Raw genomic sequence first — 21873 nt, forward strand, 5'->3', positions numbered from 1 at the left:
AGCAGTGGAACCGCTTCTCCCTGTGTGGCCCAAGAACCTCCCGGGCCCCACTCTGCCCCTGGGGATTTGCCCTTCCCACCAGAGCACCACCAGGTATCGGGGACGCCAGGAATTGGGGACGCCTGTGAGACACACACACTCACTGCCAGTCCCTTAGTTGTCTGACATCAGTATTTCCTGCTCCTTCCCTGTGAGCCCCTCTCTGCCATCAGGGATCGTGAAAAGTAAGAGCCCCTCCTAAAGCAGACAACAGTCTCTTCGGAGATACTCACAAACTTGTAATTGGATTTGGTAATGAGTCCTGGGAGAAAGTTTTTCAGAAGTATTGTCAGCTACCGAAGGCTGTGCTGTCATTGCCACCACGTGTGAAATGATAATTGCAGTTCTGACGGGAGGGGAGGTCACAGATCACAAAGCCTTATCTCTGGTCTGGCTGCCTCCCTCCCTCACACGGACTGGCTGCTGTGACCTTCACGCTGCGCCCCCATCCTTCAACGTGACGAGTCCTGTGAGTTCTTCCTATGTCAGACTGAGAGGCAGCGCCTGTAAGGAAGGACGTGTGAGTAAGTGTTCGTGTCTGGAAAGGGATCCTGAGGGTCGGGACAGACCAGGGGAAGAGCTAAAGAGGGAGGTGGAGTAGTTCCTTGGTTGTGAGCTGAGAGTTTTCAGTGTCAGTAGAGGTGTGCTTACAATGCCTTATGCTTATAATACAGAGAAGGGTAGAGCAGAAACAGTTTTCTAATCTCTTACAGAGATCATGTAGATGAATCTGTTTTTAGAATTTTTAAAAAATACATTTATTTCTTTATTTTGAGAGAGACAGAGATAGCAGAGTGGGGTAGGGGCAGAGAGAGAGGGAGAGAGAATCCTTATCAGGCTCTGCACTGTCCGTGGGGATCCCAACATGGGGCTCAAACTCACAAAACCATGACATCATACCAGAGCAGGAACCAAGAGTCAGTTGGGGCAAAGTTCACTGTAATTATGGGACCAGACAAGAGGTCCCTAGGGCATGTGAATCTTGGCTCATTCTCTCTGGTTTAATAATATTCTAATATGAATCCCACTCTCAGAACTAATATTCTAATGATTTTTAACTTACGTGACACACACAATTCCATATTGTTAGAACCCTTTTTCGTGTGTCTTGTATTTTACTGTCTTTTACAATCTTGCCTTAGTGCTAATAGTTTCACTCAATGCACATTTTGTTAAATACCTCAGCATTTAAAACATAATCATCAATAACTGTTTCATCTTATAGTAGGATTTTATAAACCGTTGATTAGAGAACAAGGTACTATGATGTAATATTGTGTGTGGAAGCCATGACTTTTGTTCTTACTGTGACAGGAAATGACGGTTTCTACTGCCAAAGTATTGTTAGCAAATACTGCATTTATTAAATCTAATGTGGACACAGGGATGTCTCCTGCAGGATTAGCCTGTAATTCATGCCTCTGAATTTATTATGATATTAAAACTTTATTTACATATGTTATTCACCTAAATAAAATATCCTTAATGAAAAATGTATGCTTTTTACACCAAACATATAAAATAAAATATAGTATGAAATAAGATGGAAAAGTATAAACGCAAAATTAAATATGCGTCTGGATTATTTGAAGGCACGGCTGACGTGCATTGTTAGTGGAGTACAGAGGTTCAGACACTGTCTTCGCTCCAACGTGCCAGGTTCCAGTCTCCACTCGGCCCCTAACCAATGTGTGAACTTAGATTGCTTACCCTGTGTGCCTAGCTTGTCTTTATCTCTGCCATGGAAATAATGTTCGTGCCTCCATCATGCCTTTAGGAAAAGAAAAACGATTCCATACGTATGGTAGTAGGCAGTGATTCATGCATTTTAAGTGGTATTTAAAGGTTATTTTTTGGGGGCGCCTGGGTGGCTCAGTCGGTTAAGCGGCCGACTTCGGCTCAGGTCATGATCTCGCAGTCCGTGAGTTGGAGCCCCGTGTCGGGCTCTGTGCTGACAGCTCAGCCGGGAGCCTGTTTCAGATTCTGTGTCTCCCTCTCTCTGACCCTCCCCTGCTCATGCTCTGTCTCTCCCTGTCTCAAAAATAATAAAACGTTAAAAAAAAATAAAGGTTATTTTTTCCACTGTGGGAGGCACCTTGACACAGTCAAACTGAAGTAAATATGTGTCCCAGAGATAATGTGTCTCAACTGATATGATACATGCAGTCGAAAAGACATGTTCCAGTGCAGGATACTCGGATTATGAAGACCAGTATTACTCACTGGGATCTGTCAGAATGGACTCCAGGATTTGGCAATGAGAAAAGTTTCCTCTTCATTGATGATGGTTGGAATCCTTGGCATTTTCTCACTTCTTTACCATCGTCTCTTCCTCTTCTACAGGGAATCCAGGTTGAGAGCCTGAGATGTGATTCTTAGGCACCTGATTATACTTGCTTCTTGGTCATTTCCTTTTACAGGTGTCCCCAAGACATTGGCAGCCATTAGTTGAAACATTCTTCGATGCATTTCTGAGTGCACATCTGTTTTCTGTCCTGACAACGCTGGCAGAGTGTGTTCATTGGCACCAGCTGCCTCTTTGCCCCGAGACCTCCAGGTGGGTGGAGATTAGCTAAAACCTCCCCAGGATATTGGGATTTCCATTGTCCTTTGCGGACCCTGTATGTGCTGGTAAATATCGTTACTCCTATGGCAAATATAGCAAGAAGGAACAAATATTTAGGATGCTGCTCTCCTGAATATTTTTAAACCAAATCTCAGACTCATTATAAGCACCATTATTATTCTGTGATGTTTCATCGTTGACCTCCAATCTGGACCTTTTGGTCCATAAGTTTTCTTTCTGTACAGACTCATTGAGCAAGCCAAACACATGCACAGAATCTTCTCAGCTCCCTGAAATTTTATTTTGATGGTTTGTATTTAAAAAACTAGAAGATCTACACGTTTTAATGATGCAACTCACTGGTATTTCACAAGTGACCACACCGGTGTATGCAATTCCAAGATGAAGAAACAGGTGGTTGTCAGAATTCCGGGTATCTTCTTGTGTTCTCTCTAAGTCACTGTCCCCACAGGTATAGTTTTCTTGGCTATGTTTGTAGGATTGTGATGTTTGGGAATAGGTTCATAACTCTCCAAGATTTGAAAGATTAGATCACTTTTCCCATTTTGTACTTGATATACATGGAGTCATACTGCCTGAATGTGTAATGATGACTTATTTCTCATGCCATATGACTTTTGAAAATTGATTTGTATTCTTGCGTAGTCTTGTTAGCATTTTAGATCTGCTGTAGAAGACTCCATGGTGTGACTATGAAAACATTCACCGATGGCTGGTCCTGTTAATGGGAAGTAGGTATTCCTGAGTTTGGACTACTATGAGTAACGAGTAGTGCTGGTATATAATTCTGTAACCAGTCTTTTAGGGATACCAGACAAACTTTGTTGAGTATATTCATAGCTGTATATTTGTTGGGACATAGTATATCCAAGACAGCTAAAGTTTATACTACCACACAGTTTCCAAATTTTCATGTTTGCCAGTAGTTTCAAGATTCTTGGTTGATCCACAAGTTTGCAAAGACTTGTTTCTCTCATTCTCCTTTTATTCTTTTTTTTAACGTTTGTTTATTTTAGTTATCTCTGTACCCAATGTTGTGTCTGAACTCACAACCCTGAGATCAAGAGTCTCATGGTCTTCCACCTGAGCCAACAAGGCACCCCTGTCCTCCTTGTTTTAGATTTTTATGTCGTGTTTGATGGCACCAGGCGGTAGTGTCATATTTGAAATTATGTGACTACTATAGACATAGAACATTTTTACACCTGTATTATCTATTGCGTAACCTCTTATTTGAAGTTTCTGTTGGAACGGTTTGTCCATTGTTTATTGTGTGGTCTTCAGGAATTCTTTCTGCTGGTTACAAATTGTGTGTGTGTGGTGGGGATGTTTGGATGAGAACCACCCATTCATGTAATACAAAGTCATTTTACTGGCATGGTTAATGTGCTCTGTGCTGTTCAAGAAATATTTTCGTGTTCTAAGGTATAGACATTTTTTTTTTCTTTTTCAGGATGAATCCATTGTACCTTTAAGATTTATGTAAGCAATCCAGTCAGACTTAATTCGTTTCAGGAAGTGATAGTGATCAAGTTTTCCTTTTTCCAATATAACTTGCACATTTCAGGTTGTTCTGAAAATGTTGCCTTGTGCTTTCTTTCCATTTGCTCTCACCTGTCATTGCTTCTCCAGGATAACCGCACTTCATCCTTACTGCGGACTTTTCAGTTAAATATACTGCAAATCTCTCCATCTCTTCCAATCACAGGAAGTCATGGCAATCAAATGGGAGCACTCAATTCATGTTATTTGTGGTGTAAAAAACCTTCAGTGAGGCTTTGCCCAGAGAAATGATTGTTGTTCATAATATAAAGGAAAACATGTATGACAGATTAGCTTCAGGGCATTTGACAGTAGGAATAATCTTCTTGTCACAGACGACAGTTGGAATTGTGGGCAATTTCGTTCTTCTTTATCATTACATGTCCCTTTACCACACTGAACGCAGGCTGAGGTTCACCCGTTTGATTCTCATGCACTTGACTATAGCCAACTCCTTGGTCATTCTCTCTGAAGGAGTCCCCCAGACCTTGGCAGCTTTGGGATTGAAATCTTTTTTCACTACATTTGCATGCAAACTTTTTTTGTACATTCAGAGAGTGGGCAGGGGGTTGTCCATTAGCAGCACCTGCCTCTTGAGTGTCTTCCAGACCATCACAATCAGCCCGATGAACTCCTGTTGGAAGGATCTTAAAGTCAAAGCCCCAAAATATGTTGGCTTCTCCATTTTCCTCTGCTGGAATCATTACACATTTATAAATTTAGTGTTTCCTCTGTATGTGTTGTATATGCCTAGCCAATGGAGCACCAAAAACATCACACAGGAAGGAGATTTGGGGTACTGTTTTACTATCCATCAGGAGGCAGTGACAATCCTACTCTATGCAGTGTTGATAGTAGTCCCTGAGGTTTTATTTTCTGTTCTCATGATCTGGGCCAGTGGCTCCATGGTCTTCCTCCTGCACAGGCACAAGCAGCGGGTCCAGCACATTCACAGCACTAATGTCTCCCCCAGATCCTCTGCTGAGTCCAGAGCCACTCAGAGCATCCTTGTCCTGGTGAGCACCTTTGTGTCTTTCCACTCCCTCTCCTCCATCTTTCATGTTAGTGTTGCTTATACTGATAATCCCAGTTTGTGGCTGGTGAACACCACTGTGGTGATCTCTGTGTGTTTTCCAACTGTCTGCCCCTTTTTCATTATGAGCCGAGACTATACTCTCCCCAGACGCTGCTTTTCCTGGATACAAAACACAAAATCCTGTAGTGTTACTGGGGATATATAAAGTATGTTTGTGCACAATGTCGTTTTATATTCACTGCGTTTGCTGAAAAACTCCATAGAATACTTAAAAAAATTTTTTTTTAATGTTTCATTTATTTTTGAGAGAGAAAGAGCATGTGAGTGGGGAAGGGGCAGAGAGAGAGAGACAGAATCCAAAGCAGGCTCCAGGCTCTGAGCTGTCAGCACAGAGCCCTATGTGGGCTCAAACTCATGAACCACGAGATCATGACCTGAGCTGAAGTTGGACGCTTTACCCACTGAGCCCCCAGGTGCCCCAAAGTCCATAGAAATTCTAAGAAGGAACCAGAGGTGGACACTGATGCACGCCGACCTTTCATCAAATGGTTGAGTATGGGACATATGTGGACAAAGTGGCGATGAATGAAGCAGTTTTGTTTCATTGTGGTGCCTGGTATCCTGAAGATGGCAGTTTAATCAGTGCTGCTTAATGGAAAAAGCAGATTTGGTCTTGACTCCGGAGTGAGATGGAGTGGTTACCCAGGAGTGTACGCACGGGCATATCAGTCGGAGTGAGTACAATCGAGTAATGGGATCCTGGGATTTAGGACTTCAGCCTATCAATTCAGGGGGAAATAGGTTGGTTCATAATATTCAGCCCTCAAGACCCCCAAATGCATATCCTCACTGACAAAATACATTCACCCCTCCTCCCCGTTCCAGTAGCTCCAAAGTGTAAACTTATTTTGGAAGCAACTCTAAGTCCCAAATCTCATCTAAATATCACCTAAGTAGTGTGATTAAGACTTGAGATAGGATTCATCCAGTGAAAAACCTGTCTTCACCTATCAACCTATGAATGCAGACACATTCCCTGCTTCCTGAATACAGTGGTGGGATGGGAGAATATAGACAAGCATAGAGAAACTGGAAAGAAGAAATGTCACCTGTCCCCAGTAAGTAAAAAATCTAGGAGGGAAAATTCCCTTAGATTTCAAAGCCCAAGGGTGATGTTCTTTGTCTGGAAGCATTGTCCTCCAGGCCTAGCGGGATGGTGTCCCTGCCATGCAGCCCCCCTAGAATGCCATTGTCCAGGGGGAGTCCTGTAAGATGAATGATCCTTAATACTCTGCCCCTCCCCTCCCCCCGTATCTCCTGCTGTGTAAGGTGTTCCCTTCCCAGGCGTCCAGGTGTCCCTCCTCCTCTACCTCGGAATGTTCCATGTCATTACCTGTACTTCCACTTTCTTGCGGCCATCCCATAGTTTACTCAGATGTTTTGCCTGGAAGAACCAGGCACAAGAGGGCCGGTATCCTATACAAATTGGACCAGAAATGCATTTGACTCACAAGTGCAGATGGTGAGATCCACGTTTGTCACCGTTGGAGAGACAGGTGACAGATGAGCAAGGGCAGGAAGTTAGAATGATCCATGAGGAATGGGTTGGAGTTGGAGACATCAGCATGAAGTCATGTTGACTCTGTATGGACACCAATCGCCCCCCACACACGTTTCTACCTATGTGCACACGAGCGGTTCAGCACACACACGTACGTTTTCTTGGTGTTTGAGCTGAGAGGGTGTGAACACAGTGACACCCAGGAGCAGTGAGCATACCTAGTGTCCATGCCTTGGTCCATGACACGGTTCTCCCGCAGCAGCAGCCAGGGGCTGCCTGGAGAGACGGTGCAGCCTGGACTAGGACAGGACGTGTATGAAATCAGCCTGCAGAGCTGCGGTGCCGTAAGTCAGGACATGCTAAACAACTCGGTTTCTAAAAATGGGCTATGTCAGAGGGACACGGGAGTCACCCGAAAGAGCTCCTCATGGTCAAACTGGAACACTTTCACTTCATTTTATTATTATATTTTAAAATGTTTATTTATTTTGAGAGAGAGAACACATGGGAGCGGGGGAGGGGCAGAGAAAGAGGGAGAAAGACACAATCCCACGCAGGCTCTGTCCTTTCACTGTAGAGATCCATGAAGTGCTCAATCTCATGAACAGTGAGATCATGACCTGAGCCAACATCAGGAGTCAGTTGCTTAACTGACTGAGCCACCCAGGTGCCCCTAACACTTTGATTTTAAAAAAGAGTAGAAGCAGCAGTATTGGATTATAACTCGGAGTATAAAACAAATGTGTATGAGTCTAAACTGATATGAAAAAATCACACGATAAATAACAGAGAAATGAGATCTCCTTTTTAGAAGAATTTCACATAATTTATGTACAAACTTTATCCTTAAGAAGGCAGAACATAACATTCCTATCCTAAATGTCAGCCACACACAGTGACTTCTCTGCAAATAGTACAGTATGAAAAGGGGTCGCATAGGTCTCACCGAGGAGTCCTCATACACATGACCTCATCCAGGGAATGTAGGTTGATGTCAACAGTGATAAGTCACGTTGGTGGAATGTACCCTTGATATACTGTACTGGAAATGGCACATCATACCCTCGGTCCTCTTCCCTAAAACAGAACCCCACGATAATCATGAGAAATTTATCACATTCGTCGCAACTGAGGGCCCTTCGGGATTCCCAACTAGTACTCCTCAAGTCTGTCAGGATGATCAAAAATGAAAAAAATCTGATAAATTGACACGGCAAAGTGGAAACTCAGGAGAAATGAGAACTAAACAAGATTTAGTGTCTGGATGGTTTCTTGGAACAGAAAAAGAACATTAGGTAAAGATTCAGCAAATGCTCATAAAGTTTTTACTTTAGTTAAGAAAAATGCATTGCTATTGGTTCATTAGTTATCACGAGTGTAGATACTGATGTAAGATACTAGTCTTCAATGAAACTGAGTATCTGTAGGAAATCTGTATCATCTTTGTATTTTTGCATCTAAAGCTGTTCTAAAATAGTTTATTAAAACAACGACAACACTGAAACACCACCACAGTTCTCAATACCTAATTGAGTGATCTCTTAGGCTTCCTTGTTCTGTGATGCCCTGGAGAACATGACCATCCAGGATGTTCTGTGGCTGCTCTTAAAGGGAAAGAAAGACACATCATCCCAAGAAAGGGTCAGAGTAGCCCTTGGAGTTTGAACATGTTTTCATGCAACCTCCTGGTTCCTCCATTATTCATTATCTTGGATAAGCTGAGATGAGGTGTGCATTTCTGGGCAAGACATTCTATCGCTGGGATTTCTGATCAAGATTACAGAGGTTAGGGAGGTGGTGTTGGACTGCTGGTTCATTTTTTGGAGCTAGTTTTTTCTGTAAGACTTACTGTGCTCAGAATGCAAATGCTCCCGAAAGTTTAGGATATGACACACGTTATTTTCAAGAGCACAGGTGGTGTAGCTGGTGGCAGCTGACAGGTGGATTGAAAGTGTCAGCTGCGATGAGGCACCAGTGTTTATCCTGGGGCTGGGGGTGTCAGTGGTCCCACACACAGGTCCGGGCCTCATGAGTCATAAAAAGAGAAGGGTCAACTTTTACCAGGAGTCACAAGTGTGCCATGCACAGATACCTCAGTCTCAGTCAGCAGCTTGATTCTGGGCAAACTTTGTAAAGAACAGGCCTCACCATGGGCATCTGAATGAATAACCCAGACAAGTATTTCAGCACTGCAGTTGGTTTCCACGGGTCACACCTCAAGAAAGGCAAGATGGTCCGTAATCTGCCATAGATTTCCAAGAGGTACACTTAACAGCTAGACCCCTGGCAGCAGCTGAGGAATCTGAGATGTGACCAATGGAGGAAGGAACTGCCTCTGGTTTCAGATCTGCAGAGCCAGCACTGACACTAACCAGACCCAGTGGCCCACTGGACACCATTAGGGTGCAGCCTACCTAAACCATCAGTGAACAGGGACGTGCTTTGAGGACACTTTCTGATGATTGTGGCTTCCTAGTGCCATTGACTTTGGCTATAGTGTGGAATTGAAAATGTCCTCTAAAAGGGTAGGTACCACTGATTCTTCTCAAGCTGACATGTTGCTAGGACCCATATGTCTTCATTTGTGAATATGCACTTTCCATGGGACATGGAATTTTGGTGCCCTTCTAACCTTGTCAGAAGGAGAGTCCATGTTGATACTTCCCAAAATTGGAATACCACGCCAAGATACCCCAAGGTTTTTAAGGGTTACGTGACGAGAGCTCACTAACAAGATAATCACTAATTCTAAAAAGTACACCATATAGTTCTATTGCAGAGTGCCCAAGTTCATACACCCGTGGGGCTTCCCATGGAGATTGCCTCCCTTTGTCAGAGGCTCCAACGACTCACAGTGATGTGTGCTGTCTCTCATACACCAGGAGTCCAGGAAGGGCTGGGCTTCCTTATATGTGATGGGAAACCAAGGAAACAAGGATCTTTCCTTCACTCCTGGAGGGACTGAGCACTGGGGATGTGCCCAGAGTTCCAGTGAACTTCACTGGGAGACCAGGCTCTGAATTTGGTGGGTTATGTCAGCCACCCCTACTGGCACAGAGGTGATAGCGCATGAGACAGTGCGATTGAGACTGAGGCCTCTAACTTGCCAACAGAGAACACATCGTGTATGTGATGAAACTTTGCATTTGGTGGTCATGTCTCCTCCAGCTCCTCTTTGCTGTGACCATTTATCAGATTTTACTCATTTTTGAGAGTCCTAATAAAGACAAACCGTGAAGTGTATGTTACCTGATATGAATATACTGTGCTGTTTGTTCAACATTTCATAAAATACACTTTTCAGTTCTCCAATTCTTATTTTGACTTTATTCTTATTTTTGGCTTTATTCTTACTTCCTACTTCAATTCCTGTAGGTTTTGAAAAAGCTTTTAAAAGCAAGTATACATTTGACCCCTTTTCTTTGGAAGTGTACACTTAGTATTTGTTAGGTCTCAGTCTCGAAAGTTCAGTATGATTTGAAAAACTAATCACAGTCTTTTTAGTCTATGTTTAAACTCCCTCTTGATAATGTAAGGACATTATGCATAAGTCTCACAATAGCTCATGATTTTATTGGTGATACGTATTTTAAAATTTTACAAACACAGATACACTAATACAGTACACAGATCAACAACACGACGCACACTGATCACATTTCTGTATGCAGCACAGACATCAATGCACAGATATCATCAACCCCCAGAAGCCCTCGTTCGCTGTCCCTCCCTGTCACCACTCATAAGGGAAGCACTGCTGGACCTCTAACTGCATAGGTTGTCTTGGCCTGTTTTGTATTTTATGTAAAGAGGATTCATAGAGCATTAAGTGTGTTGTGTTTGACTTTTGACATTTCTTACGTTGTTTGGGATTTTATGGTTGCATATTGCTGTGGGTCATCCCCTGGCATTGCTGTGTAGGATTCCATGTGAGAGTATCAAGCAGTTACTCATTCTGCTGTTAGTGAGTCTAGAGAAACAAGATTTGAGGAAGAGTTTTCTGAATTGGTTCTTTGGTTTCTGGAATTGGCTTTCAATCTGACTAGATTTAAAATTGCTAAAGAGAGAGATTGGTCGGGAAGATGGCGGCGTAGGAGGACGCTGGGCTCACCACGTCCTGCTGATCACTTAGATTCCACTTACACCTGCTTCAATAACCCAGAAAACCTCCAGAAGACTAGCATAATGGAGTCTCCGGAGCCAAGCACAGATGAGAGGTCCACGGAAGAGGGCAGGAAGGGCGGAGAGGCGGTGCGTGCTACACGGACTGGCGGGAGGGAGCCGGGGCGAAGGGGCGGCCCACCGGCAAAGCAGAGCCCCCGAGTTTGGCTGGCAAAAGTGGAGGGACCGGACAGAGTGTGTTCCAACAGCGAACGGGACTTAACATCTGGAGGGTTATAAGGTAACAGCTCTGCACGGAGAGTGGGAGGGCTGGAGGACAACGGGAGGGAGAGTTGTTGAGCCCCAGACGACACAGTGCAGCTTGGCCGGGAACAAAGGAGCTCACCAGCGCCATCTCCCCCGGCCATCCCCCAGCCAAAATCCCAAAGGGAACCGGTTCCTGCCAGGGAACTTGCTTGGACCACGCAAATACCCAACGCTGTGCTTCTACGGATCCATCCCTCCGGTGGTGTCTGTGACTCCCTCCCGGTGCTGCAGGGCCCCTGCCGAAGCGAATCACCAAAGGAAAAGCGAGCTGAGCCTGCCCCTCCCGCCCCCGTGCACCTTGCCGATCCACCCCAGCTAATACTCCAGATCCCCAGCACCACAAGCCTGGCAGTGTGCAAGTAGCCCAGACGGGCCACGCCACCCCACCCCACAGTGAATCCCACTCTTAGGAGAGGGGAAGAGAAGGTACACACCAGTCTGTCTGTGGCCCCAGCGGTGGGCTGGGGGCAGACATCAGGTCTGACTGTGGCCCCGCCCACCAACACAAGTTATTCAAGACAGCACAGGGGAAGTACCCCGCAATTCCGCACCACTCCAGGGACTATTCAAACTGAGGAAATGGAAGAATTCCCCTCAAAAGAATCTCCAGGAAATAACAATAGCTAACAAACTGATCAAAAAGGATTTGAACAATATAACAGAAAGTGAATTTAGAATAATAGTCATGAAATTAATCGCTGGGCTTGAAAACAGTATAGAGGACAGCAGAGAATCTATTGCTACAGAGATCAAGGGACTAAGGAACAGTCAGGAGGAGCTAAAAAATGCTATAAATGAACTGCAAAATAAAATGGAGACGACCACGGTTCGGATTGAAGAGTCAGAGGAGAGAATAGGTGAACTAGAAGATAAAATTATGGAAAAAGAGGAAGCTGAGAAAAAGATGAAAAAATTCCAGGAGTATGAGTGGAAAATTAGAGAACTAAGTGATGCACTAAAGAGAAATAATCTATGCATAATTGGTATTCCAGAGGAGGAAGAGAGAGGGAAAGGTGCTGAAGGTGTACTTGAAGAAATAATAGCTGAGAACTGCCCAGATCTGGGGAAGGAAAAAGGCATTGAAATCCAAGAGGCACAGAGAACTCCCTTCAGACGTAACTTGAATCGATCTTCTGCACGACATATCGTAGTGAAACTGGCAAAATACAAGGATAAAGAGAAAATTCTGAAAGCAGCTAGGGATAAACGTGCTCTAACACATTAAGGGAGACCTGTAAGACTCGTGATGGATCTCTCTACTGAAACTTGGCAGGCCAGAAAGGAATGGCAAGAAATCTTCAATGTGATGAACAGAAAAAATATGCAGCCGAGAATCCTTTATCTAGCAAGTTTGTCATTTAGAATAGAAGGAGAGATAAAGGTCTTCCCAAACAAAAACGGAAGGAATTCGTCACAACTAAAGCAGTCCTACAAGAGATCCTAAGGGGGATCCTGTGAGACAAAGTACCAGAGACATTGCTACAAGCATGAAACCTATAGACATCACAGTGACTCTAAACCCATGTCTTTCTATAATAACACTGAACATAAATGGACTAAATGCTCCAACCAGAAGACATAGGGTATCAGAATGGATAAAAAAACAAGACCTATCTATGTGCTGTGTACAAGAGACTCATTTTAGACTTGAGGACACCTTCAGATTGAAAGTGAGGGGATGGAGAACTATCTATCATGCTACTGGAAGTCAAAAGAAAGTTGGAGTAGCCATACTTATATCAGACAAACTAGACTTTAAATTAAAGGCTGTAACAGGAGTTGAAGAAGGGCATTATATAATAATTACAGGGTCTATCCATCCGGAAGAGCTAACAACTATAAATGTCTATGCAGTGAATAGGGGAGCCCCCAAATATATAAAACAATTACTCGCAAACATAAGCAACCTTATTGATAAGAATGTGGTAATTGCAGTGGACTTTAACACTCCACTTACAGAAATGGATCATCTAGACACACGGTCAATAAAGAAATGAGGGCCCTGAATGAGACATTGGTTCAGATGGACTTGACAGACATATTTAGAACTCTGCATCCCAAAGCAACAGAATATACTTTCTTCTCGAGTGCACATGGAACATTCTCTAAGATAGATCACATACTGGGTCACAAAACAGCCCTTCAGAAGTATACAAGAATTGAGATCATACCATGCATACTTTCAGACCCCAATGCTATGAAGCTTGAAATCAACCACAGGAAAAAGTCTGGAAAACCTCCAAAAGCATGGAGGTTAAAGAACACCCTACTAAAGAATGAATGGGTCAACCAGGCAATTAGAGAAGAAATCAAAAAAATATATGGAAACAAACAAAAATGAAAATACAACAATCCAAATGCTTTGGGATGCAGCGAAGGCAGTCCTGAGAGGAAAATACATTGCAATCCAGGCCTATCTCAAGCAACAAGAAAAATCCCAAATACAAAATCTAACAGCACACCTAAAGGAACTAGAAGGAGAACAGCAAAGACAGCCTGAACCCAGCAGAAGAAGAGAAATAATAAAGATCAGAGCAGAAATAAACAATATAGAATCTAAAAAAACTGTAGAGCAGATCAATGAAACCAAGAGTTGGTTTTTTGAAAAAACAAACAAAATTGATAAACCTCTAGCCAGACTTCTCAAAAAGAAAAGGGAGATGACCCAAATTGTTAAAATCATGAATGAAAATGGAATTATTACAACCAATCCCTCAGAGATACAAGCAATTATCAGGGAATACTATGAAAAATTATATGCCAACAAACTGGACAACCTGGAAGAAATGGACCAATTCCTAAACACCCACACGCTTCCAAAACTCAATCAGGAGGAAATAGAAAGCTTGAACAGACCCATAACCAGCGAAGGAATTGAATCAGTTATCAAAAATCTCCCAACAAGTCAGAGTCCAGGACCAGATGGCTTCCCAGGGGAGTTCTACCAGACGTTTAAAGCAGAGATAATACCTATCCTTCTCAAGCTATTCCAAGAAATAGAAGGGGAAGGAAAACTTCCAGACTCATTCTATGAAGCCAGTATTACTTTGATTCCTAAACCAGACAGAGACCCAGTAAAAAAAGAGAACTACAGACCAATATCCCTGATGAATATGGATGCAAAAATTCTCAATAAGATACTAGCAAATCGAATTCAACGGCATATAAAAAGAATTATTCACCATGACCAAGTGGGATTCATTCCTGGGATGCAGGGCTGGTTCAACATTCACGAATCAATCAACGTGATACATCACATTAACAAAAAAAAAGAGAAGAACCATACGATCCTGTCAATCGATGCAGAAAAGGCCTTTGACAAAATCCAGCACCCTTTCTTAATAAAAACCCTTGAGAAAGTCGGGATAGAAGGAACATACTTAAAGATCATAAAAGCCATTTATGAAAAGCCCACAGCTAGCATCATCCTCAACGGGGAAAAACTGAGAGCTTTTTCCCTGAGATCAGGAACACGACAGGGATGCCTACTCTCACCACTGTTGTTTAACATAGTGCTGGAAGTTCTAGCATCAGCAATCAGACAACAAAAGGAAATCAAAGGCATCAAAATTGGCAAAGATGAAGTCAAGCTTTCGCTTTTTGCAGATGACATGATATTATACATGGAAAATCCGATAGACTCCACCAAAAGTCTGCTAGAACTGATACATGAATTCAGCAAAGTTGCAGGATACAAAATCAATGTACAGAAATCAGTTGCATTCTTTTTTTTTTTTAATTTTTTTTCAACGTTTATTTTTGGGACAGAGAGAGACAGAGCATGAACGGGGGAGGGGCAGAGAGAGAGGGAGACACAGAATCGGAAACAGGCTCCAGGCTCTGAGCCATCAGCCCAGAGCCCGACGCGGGGCTCGAACTCATGGACCGCGAGATCGTGACCTGGCTGAAGTCGGACGCTTAACCGACTGCGCCACCCAGGCGCCCCCAGTTGCATACTTATACACTAACAATGAAGCAACAGAAAGACAAATAAAGAAACTGAATCATTCACAATTTCACCAAGAAGCATAAAATACCTAGGAATAAATCTAATCAAAGATGTAAAAGATCTGTATGCTGAAAACTATAGAAAACTTATGAAGGTAATTGAAGAAGATTTGAAGAAATGGAAAGACATTTACTGCTCATGGATTGGAAGAATAAATATTGTCAAAATGTCCATACTACACCAAAATTGCACCAGCATTCTTCTCGAAACTAGAACAAGCAATCCTAAAATTCATATGGAACCACAAAAGGCCCTGAATAGCCAAAGTAATTTTGAAGAAGAAGACCAAAGCAGGAGGCATCACAATCCCAGACTTTAGCCTCTACTCCAAAGCTGTCATCATCAAGACAGCATGGTATTGGCACAAAAACAGACACATAGACCAATGGAATAGAATAGAAACCCCAGAACTAGACCCACAAACGTATGGCCAACTAATCTTTGACAAAGCAGGAAAGAACATCCAATGGAAAAAAGACAGTCTCTTTAACAAATGGCGCTGGGAGAACTGGACAGCAACATGCAGAAGGTTGAAACTAGACCACTTTCTCACACCATTCACAAAAATAAACTCAAAATGGATAAAGGACCTGAATGTGAGACAGGAAACCATCAAAACCTTAGAGGAGAAAGCAGGAAAAGACCTCTCTGACCTCAGCCGTAGCAATCTCTTCCTCGACACATCCCCAAAGGCAAGGGAATTAAAAGCAAAAGTGAATTACTGGGACCTGATGAAGATAAAAAGCTTCTGCACAGCAAAGGAAACAACCAACAAAACTAAAAGGCAACCAACGGAATGGGAAAAGATATTTGCAAATGACATATCGGACAAAGGGCTAGTATCCAAAATCTATAAAGAGCTCACCAAACTCCACACCCGGAAAACAAATAACCCAGTGAAGAAATGGGCAGAAAACATGAATAGACACTTCTCTAAAGAAGACATCTGGATGGCCAACAGGCACATGAAAAGATGTTCAACGTCGCTCCTCATCAGAGAAATACAAATCAAAACCACACTCAGATATCACCTCACGCCAGTCAGAGTGGCCAAAATGAACAAAACAGGAGACTATAGATGCTGGAGAGGATGTGGAGAAACGGGAACCCTCTTGCACTGTTGGTGGGAATGCAAATTGGTGCAGCCGCTCTGGAAAGCAGTGTGGAGGTTCCTCAGAAAATTAAAAATAGACCTACCCTATGACCCAGCAATAGCACTGCTAGGAATTTATCCAAGGGATACAGGAGTACGGATGCATAGGGGCACTTGTACCCCAATGTTTATAGCAGCACTCTCAACAATAGCCAAATTATGGAAAGAGCCTAAATGTCCATCAACTGATGAATGGATAAAGAAATAGTGGTTTATATACACAATGGAGTACTACGTGGCAATGAGAAAAAATGAAATATGGCCTTTTGTAGCAACGTGGATGGAACTGGAGAGTGTGATGCTAAGTGAAATAAGCCATACAGAGAAAGACAGATACCATATGGTTTCACTCTTATGTGGATCCTGAGAAACTTAACAGGAACCCATGGGGGAGGGGAAGGAAAAAGAAAAAAAGGTTAGAGTGGGAGAGAGCCAAAGCATAAGAGACTGTTAAAAACTGAGAACAAACTGAGGGTTGATGGGGGATGGGAGGGAGGGGAGGGTGGGTGATGGGTATTGAGGAGGGCACCTTTTGGGATGAGCACTGGGTGTTGTATGGAAACCAATTTGACAATAAATTTCATATATTAAAAAAAAAAATATTTTGGCAGCTTAAAAAAAAAAAAAAAAGCCAGCACGAGCAAATCAAATCCTCCTCTTGTTTTCAGCCTCTTTCCCTGTGACTGCATCTCATTGACTTCTTCTCTTCTTGAACACTCATTGTTTCCTTGGATCCACCTCCATAAACCAAGATATTTCTGTCTCCTCATCAGTTAGGACTGCTGTAACAAGAATACCACAGCCTGAGGGGCTTATGCTACAAACATTTATCTCCCACTATTGTAGAGGCTGGGAAGTCCAGGGTCAAGGTTGTGGTAGAATTGGTGTCTAGTGAGGGTACTCTTCCTGGTTTGTGGCTGGCCATCACATGTGCTGCAGAGAGAAAGTTCTTCTGAGACGACTGTTCCCCTTCATGAGGGCTCCACCACGTGATGTAACTATCTCCAGTGGCCCCATCGTAATACCATCACATTAGCAGTTGATGTTGAATGTATGAATGGGGGTGTGGGGACACACAAGAGTCCAGCCCCAAACATCCCCTGATCTTAAACTCCATTAATTAATTAATAACCTTAATTGCATTCAAAGGCCCTTTTGCTATGTGATATAATATAACCAAGGGGGAGTAACCAGAGACAATGAAATCTGCCTACTTCACTATAAGACCTCAGGATATTTTGTAATGATTTTTTTTTTTTTTTTTACTAGTTATCATCTCTACAAACTATTACAAAAGGTGGCCTCTTAGGATCATTTAATACAAAGGAGACACATGACTTAAACTATTCCAGTTCCATTTTGTTATGTTTTTGTTTTTTGCATAAAGCACATACGCCATTTTAGAAATACTACAACAAATGAGAGACTGTGAGCAAGTCCGTTTGGGTCATAAGAGTTCTCTTCCCATAAGTAGTTGGGGAGGATCATACATTTTGGTGATGCTGACTGCCCAGTGCCAGTAAACAGGCCCTGCTGCCTGACCCACTGTGGTCACACCATCTACCTGGAATTCCCATCAAAGAGAGAACGTGGCGGAGTGTTTGCTCAGAATTCTACCTGTAGATTTACAAATGTTCCAAGGCTATTTTCACATGCAGGCTGAATGTACGAGGAGTTGGCCTGCAAGGTGAGAGCCTGGTCCATGTAAATGAGGGCATGCTGAATAGAGGAATGAATTGGTGACCTCCCATCTTCCCTGCTGCCTCCACCCCTTTCATCTCCCTACTGCCTCTGTGGCACCTGTGAGCTCTTTTTCACCTCCTCTTTTAGGTCCCTAACCATCCCTTGGTCCAGCACGGTCACCCTCCACCACTGGGCCTTTTCCAAGCTCCTCCCACCTGCAGCTGACTCAAGACCTTCATCGTCCACCTCCATCCTGCATTCGCTTTGCATTCCATTCCTTTGTCCACTGTGTCCCCTTCAAATGTCCGGGAGCTCATCCCAACACCCCTTCCCTCCCGTCACCTCCATATCCTCCTTCCCTCTTGAACTACATTTGCCTCTGTTCCAGTGAACTCAGGCCAGGTCTCCTGTCCTCAGCATCTTCTCCCTCAAACATCAGATGCCACCAGCTCTTAAGTTTGCCCTTTTCTTCTGGGGGCTCCTCAAGCCACCCGTGTGCCCCAGCTGACCTCATTTTCTACAACACTTTCCCCTGCTGAGCCCATCACTCCCCTGCAAGGCTTCAGCTCCCCTTCCCGCCTATATTTCTTTCTTGGAACACAGACCATATGACGTTGATGAACCAGCAATAAATTGCAATAAATGTGCTCTTTTTGGTTAAGTGTTCTCTCAGTCCAGTGTTGAAGCCATGACTAGAGGTTGATCAATATTCCTTCCTGAGAAGCTGATTGAGTCCACAGCCAAAGCACTCTTCTGTTTGGTCCTTCCTCTCTGGGCTGTTGGCTCCCACCCACGTTGCCTCAAATCAGGTTCCAGAAACTGGAGGCCACCTCTCAGCCCCTGAGCCCACGAAATTATTCAAATTATGCATGAGGTGCCTGAGATTTGAAGCCAGCTCCACCCTGCTAGCCATACAGAAGCTGTCCCATGCAGCCCCAGTTTGTTTACCTTGTCCCCGGGTGCAGCCCCACCTCCCATGGAGGCCTGCCTGGTATCCTTCTCTCCTTTGGAGTCGTGAATCAAAGGGAGTTTTTTCTTAACATCCAAGTGTGAGTGTTGTGTTGTGCCATCAATGGTATCTTTAAACCTTGTAAAACGTAGGTCTCTCTTCACCTGTGTTCCTTACTCCTTGTGGACATGAACTTGCCTGTGCTTTTACCCACCCTGCCCTTCATCACTTGTGCCCTCTGTGCCCTCTGCATTATCCCCATCATTCCCTTGACTGGCGTAGCTCTTATCACACAGGGCCCAGTGTGCATTCACCCCTTAGCGACTTTGTACTCGTAGCCACCCTGTGCCCTCAGAACCTGCAGTGTAATTTAAAGACATGGCACCTTTTAACCCATGTGTGCATTTGCCTTTCGCACCTTCTCCTCCTACATTCTGTAACCCCTGAACCCTCATTCTCTCTGCACTGCCTCACCCTGGTCACTTCCCCTATGTGCTCTCTAGGTCAGTGCCCCCCCCCCCCCACGACCTCATGGCAAAGCTCATAGTGCTTTGAACACTGCATATCTAACATACTGTTCCTGTGGGCTGTGAAAGGGGTATAAAGGGCAGATGTTTCTGCCCCTTTCTGGTATTAATGGGCAGGAGAGGATGCGGTTTTCCAGATAAAACCATATGATTGAATTGGACCCACCTGGTGACCATGTGGATGATTACTGGATATGATTGGGCCGTGTCATTTGTGTGGATGTGAGCCCTGTGAGCATGTGACATTGTGAGTGCGGGTCCATACATCATGAGTGTGTGCATGAGTATGAGTGTAGGAGCGCCTGTGTCAGAGTGTGTTTGAGCGTGTGTGTACTGTGTGCTTGTGTGTATGTCTGAGTGTGTCACATTTGTGTTGTGTATGTGTGTTTAGAGTATGCATTGTCAACCATATGTATCCATTCTGTCTCTTGGAAATAGAAGACATCTAGAGTGAAGAACTCACCTCCCTCAAAGTGCAGTCAGTGGAGCAAAAGGAAAAGAAGTAATTATGTTAGTAGAAAAATATGAAAACATATGTAGTGGCTTCATAGGATGGAGTCACTGTTTCATTAAATCTATTCCTGCCTCACACTGGTACTCTTCTGTCTGTCTTATTGTGCTATGCTAAATGTAGACACCCAATAAACTATGTCCATTTGATTGTAAGAGAGCTTTGGCCAGAGACCAAGGGTGTCCTGTATAGACCAGAATTAACGTCACCCAGAGTAATGTGCGGCCTTTGCTGTCGCCTACCAGAAGGTGCTCTCCTGACCTTTGGAATGTCATGCTTAGAGTAATGTCTTTGTTTGCCTGGGGGCATGGCCACCAGACAGTCCCACAGTGTGACTCATGGTGGGGCTTTGTGCCATGCAGTGTCAGGTTGGCCTTGGAAGGAGCTGGACACCAGAGGTAGACCCTCACAGGAACTGGGGACTGAAGGTCAGCCAGTAAGATGGTATGCGATCGAGCCTTAGTAAAACATCCTGGCAGGAAGGCTTGGTTGGCATTACTGCATGAGCATTGGTTAAATGTCAGTGCTAGGAAATTAGCGCATCTGTCACTTCGTGGGTTGCGGATATCAGCGCTCTGCTTTTGGCACTTTTTCTGGATTCTGCCCAACGCATCGCTCTCCTGTGTGATGTCCATCTGTATCCACTGCTGTAAAATCCAAGCAGTGAGTCCAACGGCTCTCAGTGAGTTCTGCGAATCCTAGTAGAGAACTGTCAGAACTCGGTGAGGTTTTGAGAACCAAAAAGCTTGCAGTTGGTGTGAGAAGTGGGTGTGGTCTTAGGTGGACTGTGGTTCCTCTAACTTCCCAGGTGTACTAAATACTCTCACAAGGGGAATGTATGGTGGACCTTCTTTCAATGGTGGATTTGTGTTGGAAAATCCAAAGCAGTGACTTTTGGCCGTTAAATATTTTTCTTTAATTTCATAACCAATGAGTGCTCCTACTGAAAATTCCACGAAAGTGTCTTTAAAGACCACAGGTAATCTTCCAGTGCTGTTGAATTGAGAAAGTAGCATTGGCTTATGTGTTAGTTCAACGATTGGTAAATTTTGTCTGTTAAACTTTCTCCTGCTGGTGCATGTATTTGTGAGGGATCGTTTTATATACAGCAGTCTTCTGTGGATATTTCTGTTTGCAATTCATATTGCTGTTTGGGTTAAATAATTGTTCATTATTTTCTTTGAAAATTTGCATATCCTAATTTCCAGTTTAATTTGTATTTAGTTATAAAAATGAGTTCCATGATTTCTAATGTAAATTATAGGCATATTCTCCCTTTTATCTCTTTAGAAATTCTTGTTGAACTCTGTTGGAATGCCTGTATCTTCTGAATTCCTAAATAATGATGCAGTTTGGGACATAGAAGACATTGAATGAACTTGATTTTTCGTGGAAGAACTTCTCAGGGAATCGAGGACACCTGTGATACATGCCTCAGTGCCAGTCCTCTAATACATTGATGTGTGTTCCCTCTAACTTTACTTTGTTGAGGGTTTTTCTCATGGATGGATATTATACTTTGTCGAGTGCTTTATCGGCATCTATTGAAATGATCCTGTGATTTTATCCTTTCTCTTAATGATGTGATGTATCACACTGATTGATATGCACATGTTCAACCAACCCTACATCCCAGGAATAAATACCACTTGATCCTGGTGAATGATTTGATTTTATTTTTTTTTAATGTTTATTTATTTATTTTGAGAAAGAGAGACATAGGGAGGGGCAGAGAAAGAGGGAGAGAGAGAATCCTAACAAGGCTCCGTTCTGTGAGCACAGAGCCAGATGTGGGCTGGAGCCCATAGACCATGAGATCCTGACCTGACCCGAAATGAAGAGTCAGAT

General features: G+C 43.5%; 1 protein-coding gene across 1 annotated transcript; it reads left to right on the plus strand.

Annotated features, from left to right (window-relative positions):
• Positions 1 to 543: 543 nt before the first annotated feature.
• LOC112851196 (vomeronasal type-1 receptor 4-like) lies at positions 544 to 5445 on the plus strand. Its single transcript, XM_086688424.1, has 2 exons — positions 544 to 563; positions 2460 to 5445. The coding sequence occupies exon 2, from the start codon at positions 4417 to 4419 to the stop codon at positions 5407 to 5409; it is 993 nt and encodes a 330-aa protein (XP_086544550.1). The 5' UTR covers positions 544 to 563; positions 2460 to 4416; the 3' UTR covers positions 5410 to 5445.
• Positions 5446 to 21873: the final 16428 nt, after the last annotated feature.

The sequence above is a fragment of the Puma concolor genome, chromosome E2, assembly GCF_028749965.1.
Source record: "Puma concolor isolate L17-30 chromosome E2, mPumCon1.1.hap2, whole genome shotgun sequence".
Lineage (NCBI taxonomy): Eukaryota > Metazoa > Chordata > Mammalia > Carnivora > Felidae > Puma > Puma concolor.